We start from the raw sequence: 7,789 nt of genomic DNA, 5'->3' as shown, positions 1-7,789 counted from the left end.
AAGTGGGTAGGGTCAAATGCTTCAGAGGTAAGAGAAAATGACAGGGAGTTCAACTCCACCTGTTAGATTTAACTTCTAGAAGGTTGTCGGTGTGGCCAGGGTAAGGTCAGTGGAGTAGTGAAGGTGTGGGTTTCCAGCCATTGGAAAACCTTTTCCACTAACTACACTGCACTTTGAGTTACCAACCAGCATGGTCCGCCCCCATTTCACATGCACGCTACAGTCGCACGAGCGCACTCGTACACACCAGGTGGCTAATAGGTACAAGCGTGTCCTGACACCGAGCGCAGAGCCCCCGCGCACGCGCCTCCGAGCCGCCTCCTCCGCCGCAGGCCCTTCCCCAAGCCTGCAGAGGGCGCTGCGCTTCGGTGAGCCGGGACGTGGCGCCGCTCTAGCCAGCTCCTGGGCTCTGTAGCGGGCGCCGCAGCTCTGCGTCCCCCGCGCCTCCTCCCAGCGCAGGTGGGTCCGCCCGCGGGGGGCGGGGGTGCCCGGGAGCCGTGGGATGGGCGGGTAGCGGCAACCTTTGGGGCGCAGAGTGGTCTCCATCGCCTAGGTGTCCCGGCTGGGGCTTTGGCCGTGGCGAATCCAGCTATGGGAAGGGCCACACGGATGGAAGTCCTAGTCCGGGTATTCGCCTCTTCCTGAATGTGCAACACCTGTCCCAGGACCTCTTTACACCCTCGGGGTCTCTGCCCAGGCACGCTTGCTGCTTCCGGGACACAGCTGAGGGCGGAGCTAGTAGGGGCGGGGCTACGTGATTGACACCTCTCTCCTCAGACTTCCAAGGGCTGCTACTGGACCCTTACCCTGTCTTGAACCCTGAGCCGGCACCATGGTGAGAACCCTGAGCCCCGCCCTTCACCTCCGCAGGCCCGTGCCCTCACCCCGAGTGGCTGTGCCTTGGTTGCCCCGCATGAACCTGGGGCTCCACAGTGTGGAGTTTTTGCAGGTCAGCTCCTGCAAGGCAAACTGCACTCTTCCAACCCGTTCATCCTTGTAGCACGGACGCCTGAAGGTGAAGACGTCAGAAGAGCAGGCGGAGGCCAAAAGGCTAGAGCGAGAGCAGAAGCTGAAGCTGTACCAGTCAGCCACCCAAGCCGTATTCCAGAAGGTGGGGCCCTCAGAGGTAGCCCCAACCCCAGGAGGCTACCTCAGTATAGTACACAGGTCAAGAGCTGGTCCCTAGAGTCAGACTGCCTGGATCCAATTCTGGGTTCTCTCACTTATAACTATATGACCTTGGACAAGTTGCTGAATCGCTGGGCCTCAGTTTGCTCCTCTGTAAAATGGAGCTAATAATTGTACCTACTGCATAAGGCTGTTGTGAAAATTAAATGAGAGAATACTTGTAAAGCCATAAAGCATGGTTCATAGTACCTGTTGTATAGTGTGGGATTCACAGAATATTGGGTGGTTCTATATTTATGTTATTTAGTCCTGTAGTGGGCAAATGGTATGATCTCTGACCCTGCTACCTGTCTTCTCAGCGCCAGGCTGGTGAGCTGGATGAGTCAGTGCTGGAACTGACAAGCCAGATTCTGGGAGCCAACCCTGATTTTGCCACCCTCTGGAACTGCCGACGAGAAGTGCTCCAGCAGCTGGAGACTCAGAAGTGCGTAGGGGTTCAGGGTCTTAGAAGACTGCCCTGGCCCTGCACCTGCAGTGCCTGGGTCCAGGGGTGGAGGAGAAATGTGGCAGCCAGTGGCATAGATGGAGGACAGTAGGGGGCTGGGTACAGAAAGTGAGGGGTGAGCTGAGGTTGAGTGTAGGAAAGCCCTGACCCTGCTTCCCCTTGGGTGCAGGTCTCCTGAGGAATTGGCTGCTCTGGTGAAGGCAGAACTGGGCTTCCTGGAGAGCTGCCTACGGGTGAACCCCAAGTCTTATGGTACCTGGCACCACCGAAGCTGGCTGCTCGGCCGCCTGCCTGAGCCCAACTGGGCCCGGGAGCTGGAACTGTGTGCCCGCTTCCTGGAGGTCGATGAGCGGAACTGTACGTTCCTGTAGATTCTGTCCCCACAGTCTTCACCTGCCCACATTCTGGTGCTGGAGCCTCATTAAGGCCCAGAATGGGGATGGATATCCAGGATGGGTCCACTGAGCTGGTGCTGAAAGGGATGATGGAGTCAAATGCATCCTCTGTGAAGTGCACTGAGGTGTTTCTAGGGGTTCCAGCCAGGTAGCTCCTCTTGCCCTGCTTCTAATATACGCTGTCACCTCTCCCCTCCAGTTCACTGCTGGGACTATCGGCGTTTTGTGGCCTCACAGGCAGCAGTGCCCCCTGCAGAAGAGCTAGCCTTCACTGACAGCCTCATCACCCGAAACTTCTCCAACTACTCTTCCTGGCATTACCGTTCCTGCCTCTTGCCCCAGCTGCACCCCCAGCCAGATTCTGAACCACAGGGACGCCTCCCTGAGGATGTGCTGCTCAAAGGTAAGCAGGGTCAGGGGTGCTCGGGAGGACTCTGCAGTGCCACCCTTCCAGCCCCCATGCCTGACCCTATTCCTGAACCTGTCACTCGGATTTATTGAGCACCTACTTCATGCCTGGCTCCATGAGTGCCTAAGACTCAGTCCCTGGCTGCAGAGAGCTCAAGTGTCTGATGGGGAAGATAAAATTGACATATGCAGCCCCTGTGCAAGGACAGCATATAAGTGAGACTGGGGGTTGGAAGTACTCCAAGGAGAGAGTAGGGTGTTGAAGTGGCCAGGAGCCAACCATTGGCCTAACCACAGCCCATGCCTCCCGGAACCCCACAGAGCTGGAGCTGGTGCAGAATGCCTTCTTCACTGACCCCAATGATCAGAGTGCCTGGTTCTATCACCGTTGGCTCCTAGGCCGAGGTGAGCAATGAGGAAAGGGGCTGGGTATTTAGGGCTTGATAGGAGTGGGAGAGGGTTTAAGATCTGATGCTGTGTTTCCCCGTAGCTGACCCCCAGGATGCACTGCGCTGCCTACATGTGAGCCGGGATGAGGCCTGTCTGACTGTCTCCTTCTCTCGGCCCCTCCTAGTGAGTCCTGCAGCTTTTGTCAAGAGCACTGTGGGATTGTGGGCCTGGTGCTGTTGGGGCTGAAGTCTCTCTTTGTCCCTTGTACCAGGTAGGCTCCAGAACGGAGACCTTGCTGCTCATGGTTGATGAGTCTCCCCTGATTGTGGAGTGGAGGACCCCAGATGGCAGGAACCGGCCCAACCATGTCTGGGTATCCCAGGATTGGTGGGGCAGAACTGGGGGTCTGAGGCAGAGCTGGGTGGGGAAGTCAAAAAAGTGGTTATTAGGCCCGGGCATTTCCTTGACCCAGCACTCCAAGCTCTGTGACCTGCCTGCCGCCTCCCTCAACAACCAGTCGCCCCAGCACACGTTTCGCGTCATTTGGACAGAAGGTGATGTCCAGAAAGAATGCGTGCTTTTAAAAGGTGATGGAACTTGCAGCCTCCACCCCTTGCAGCAGCCCCCATCCCTTTCTTCCTCTGGTGGGTGCACCCCACAACCACCTACTCTTTCCCCAGGCCGCCAGGAGGGCTGGTGTCGGGACTCCACCACAGATGAGCAGCTATTCAGGTGGTGACAGGGAAACACAAAACAAGGAGAGGGGCTCTGGGCTCTGGGCAGCAGGCAGCTAGGACAGGAGCCGGCATCTCGGGAAGATGTTTCAGGGTAGATTCTGGGGATTTGACCAGTACTGCAGGGCTGCTGGCCTCAACACCTCCCCACCCTGCCCACCCTCAGGTGTGAGCTGTCAGTGGAAAAGTCCACAGTGCTACAGTCTGAGCTGGAATCCTGTAAGGAGCTGCAGGAGCTGGAGCCTGAGAATAAATGTGAGGCCCCATTCTGTGAGAGCCTGCTCCCAGAGCCCACTGAGGAAGCCCCTTTCCAGTGTGGCCCTGAGAGGAAAGCAGGAGGGCCTCAGGTGGATGGGAGCAGAGGAGGATCCAGGAGAAAGCCTCCTTTTCCCCGCCCTTTCCTCAGGGTGCCTGCTCACCATCATCCTGCTGATGCGGGCACTGGACCCCCTGCTGTATGAGAAGGAAACCCTGCAGTACTTCCAGACCCTGAAGGCAAGTTGTGCCTGCAGAACAGGCCAGGGGGAGGCCCAGCAGGCAGGAGGCAGGCAGCTGACATGCATACCCTGCCCACCCCATCCACTCCAGGCCGTGGACCCCATGCGGGCAGCATATCTGGATGACCTGCGCAGCAAGTTCTTGCTGGAGAATAGCGTGCTCAAGATGGAGTATGCCGAGGTGCGCGTGCTGCACCTGGCTCACAAGGTATGGGTGCTGCATGTGCCTTCCCCTGGCCCTCATCCTGCTGGCCTCCCCATGTCCCTGATGTTGCCCCAGTCTCAGATGCTTTGGTGGACTTCCTCCCAGTCAAGATGGAGTTCATTCCTTCCTCCCAGCTTGCTCCTCTTCCAGTCTTGCTTTCTGTCACTCAGCCCATTTTTCTTTTTGTCACTCACTTTCAAATCCCGAGTCACCAGGACCTCCCTGTGCTGCTCCTTCCCCAGTCTGCTCACAGCTTCATCTTCCTTCACAGTGACACCTACCCCGCCCCTCGTACACATTCCAGCACGTCTGACCTTGGAGCAACCCCCAACACCTGAAAGTCAAATAGTTTCCAGAGATTCCTGAGAAGCTGTCCAGGCTCCACTTTTCCTAGTCCTTCCCAACACATCAGTTTCATCACATCACTACAACGTACCTCCGTTCCTGCCAAAGTCATCTCCTGCCTCATCAGAATCCAGTCCCTATGGTGTCTTTCTTTGCCCAGCACCCTCCATTGGTCCTTGTAGCTCCAAGCTCCAGGCCTCCTCCTCCTTGCCCACTCCACTGGTCACTCCACTCGCAGCACTCACTGTCTGTCCCACGTCTGTGACATGTAGCATGTACTACTGTGGGCTATAAGGTCAACTTCCCACCTGCTCCCATCCTCTCCTTGGCTGGGATCCCCAAGGGCTTGTGGGGCACAGAGGGCATGTGCCTAATAAACACCGGCTGAGGACCCTCTCCCAGGTCTCCTAGGAAACCCATCACTTCCTTCCTCCCTTCACCCCCAGGATCTGACAGTGCTCTGCCATCTGGAGCAGCTGCTCTTGGTCACCCATCTTGACCTGTCACACAATCGTCTCCGAACCCTGCCACCTGCCCTGGCTGCCCTGCGCTGCCTTGAGGTAAAGTACCCATGTCTCCATTGCTGTCATGGGTGGTTCTTTTCCCCTTCCTTTACCTCAGAAGTCTGCTTATCTTACAAAGAGATGTCCAGGACCTTCCACCCCTAACAGATGACTGTGTGCCTTCTGCCTCCATCACCCAGCCTGAGCTCCTCTGTGTGCTATGGGCCCATCAGCCTGAGCTTCTCAGTTGCTGAACCATCCCTGGCTGATGGCGCCCACCCTGCCTTGTGCCTTCCTACCCCCAGGTGCTGCAGGCCAACGATAATGCCATAGAGTCCCTGGACGGCGTCACCAACCTACCCCGGCTACAGGAGCTGCTATTGTGCAACAACCGTATCCTTCCTTCTGGGTGCCTTTCAGACAGTGGGTAAGGTGAAGTGCCACCCTGGGAGGGACAGACAGCAGGCAAGGTACATGCCACCCTCTGGCAGGTCAGGAGACAGGGACTCTATAGTGTGAGTTGAAGAGGGAGAGCCTGGGGCTCTTGGGCTATCACTGACTTGCACTGGTGGAGTTTTGCAGTGTAAGTGACTTCCTCAAGTCAGAGTTCACAAATGGGCAGCCTGCAGATGTTCTTCAGGACCATGTAGTTTTTTAAAAATCAGGAAGTTTCATACTTAAAAAAAAATCTGAGTTCTGATTCCTCTCTTGGAAGTTAGAGCAACCTTTCACTAGTATTTTCATGCAGCAGCCCTGCCCTGGATCATTGCTGAATAGTAAATGTCTCTTTGGACCAGGCTAGATTTCCACCTTACCATCCCCTCCACCACTCCTCTCATGCTATACCAGCCTGCGTGGGGTGCTGCGGCTCATTCTTTTCTGTCTAACCCTGTGCGCAGGCATTTGCAGTCCCTGCCTAGAGCCTGACTCCCTCCAGGGAGCATATGAGATGCCCATCAAACATACTTCCAGGCAGCAGTCCCCAGCTCTTGAGGGCACACAGGAGCAAATGGATTGGGAGGAACCTGCCAAGCTTTCCTTGACTCTCCTGCACAAGGCCTCCAGCAGCCTGCAGCACTCCAGCCTCTTGCCTCCTGCCCCAGGCTGGTCCTCCTCAACCTGCAGGGTAACCCGCTGTGCCAATCAGTGGGCATCTTGGAGCACCTGGCTGAACTGCTGCCTTCAGTGAGCGCTATCCTCACCTAAGAGGCCCTGCGGCCTCCCCTTGCCCTCTAATTTATTGGGACTGAATAAAGAATGGAAAGGCGTCCTCAGGCTACCAAGCTGTTATTGTGGCTACCACTTCACCATTGCCTTCATCACTACGGCCATTTATTTTGGCCTTGGTTGCCCCATATGAACCTGGGCCTCCACAGTGTGGGGTTTCTGCAGGTCAAAAATCTTGGGAAAAGAAAGGGAAGAGACATGGGGAGACGTGCGGTGTTCCTGGCTCATTCTTTCTGCACCATCCTGCTGTTTCCTCTCAGGGACAGCCAAGACCTCAGTGTTTGGGCAGAATTCAGGATGGGGGCTGAGCTTGAGTTTACCTTCTGGTTTAGGGTGGGACCTGGATCTGGGTCTAGATTCCAAGCAGGAATAGGGCTTGGGATCAGGTTCTGGTTCTGGCTGAGCTGCAGAGCAGCTGTGAGTTTCTCCAGCTGGAAGCATCATACAAGATTTTCCTGTGACCCCTGCACTTTTCAGATGTCCTCTCTGCCCTGGCCCCATTCACCACAGCCAGGGAGGTTCAGGGGCTTCGTGTTCCCAGGAGTGGGCCAGTGTGCCCTTGCTCTGCCCTGCCTTAACAACTGTATCAGTCCCCGTGAGTAGCATTCTATGGTTGAAGTACCCTTGAGCATACTTGATACCATTTGATTCTCACAGGCTTTCAGGGATCGGATGATTAGGCCCAGTGTACTGATGAGGAAACTGCCATTGAGACTTACCCAAGCTTGCTGAACAAATCAGCACTGAAACCAAAGTTGTCTCTACCCTTGGTCTAGGACTCTAGACTCACGTTCTTGCTTCTGTATTGCTAAGGAATGATTGGGCAGCAGCCTGGCCTCGGCTCCTTCAGGTCCTGAGCTGAGTGTCTACTCCCATGGTGTCCCCCCACACATACCATGTACACACCTTGTCCTGACCTAGAGAGGCCTGAGTGTTGGTGGGGGAGGGGACTGGCTCAGGGGTTAGGGCACTAACTCAAATATGGCTGGGTGGGGAGAGAAAGACTAATTTTAGCTAGAGAGAGTGTGACAAAGGCATCTTCCTGGTTGTCTGGGATCCACCTGGGCCCACATGTGTTCACACACATCCGGACAACCAGGGCCCTGCCCCTTCCCGTATCTGCAGTGATGCACAAACACCCAGCCCCAGCACGAAGCCCTCTGGCTGACCTGCCTGGAAGTTTGATTTCCCCTGGTGTGCCAACTGAGGGTGTTGGAAGTGGGGCAGACCTGTTCCCCCCCACCTCCCTCCGGGCAGGTTCTGGTGCTGGAAGCTGGACAAGAAAAGGCAGTGTGGGTGTGGAGGGCTCCCTGCCAGTTCCTGGGGCCTCTTTGTCCCCAGTCCCCATGGCACCGCCCTGCCTGATGCATGACCAAACAGCCCCTCCTGTATTCTGCTTCCTTGTGTCTTTTTATCAACCTATTTTCACTGTCTTCTGCTCGGCGGCCCATG

General features: G+C 56.1%; 1 protein-coding gene across 4 annotated transcripts; it reads left to right on the top strand.

Moving 5' to 3' along the window:
* Positions 1–404: 404 nt before the first annotated feature.
* On the top strand, positions 405–6,380 carry RABGGTA (Rab geranylgeranyltransferase subunit alpha). 4 transcript variants are annotated; one of them, XM_002753674.4, is made up of 17 exons: positions 405–459; positions 778–835; positions 1,001–1,111; positions 1,488–1,612; positions 1,803–1,990; positions 2,228–2,431; positions 2,758–2,841; positions 2,927–3,009; positions 3,098–3,199; positions 3,308–3,413; positions 3,507–3,558; positions 3,727–3,815; positions 3,967–4,055; positions 4,149–4,265; positions 5,054–5,167; positions 5,416–5,503; positions 6,168–6,380. In XM_002753674.4, exons 2-17 carry the CDS (start codon positions 833–835, stop codon positions 6,314–6,316), a joined length of 1,704 nt encoding a protein of 567 aa, XP_002753720.1. In that variant the 5' UTR covers positions 405–459; positions 778–832; the 3' UTR covers positions 6,317–6,380. The 4 variants fall into 4 exon arrangements, with proteins under 4 accessions (XP_002753720.1, XP_035116113.1, XP_078190732.1 ...); XM_035260222.3 differs by having other exon boundaries at positions 698–835; XM_078334606.1 differs by having other exon boundaries at positions 405–835.
* Positions 6,381–7,789: the final 1,409 nt, after the last annotated feature.

The sequence above is a fragment of the Callithrix jacchus genome, chromosome 8 (genome assembly GCF_049354715.1).
Source record: "Callithrix jacchus isolate 240 chromosome 8, calJac240_pri, whole genome shotgun sequence".
NCBI classification, from domain to species: Eukaryota; Metazoa; Chordata; class Mammalia; order Primates; family Cebidae; genus Callithrix; species Callithrix jacchus.
The sequence above is the reverse complement of the archived record's forward strand: the minus strand, read 5'-3'. Positions and strand labels throughout refer to the sequence as shown.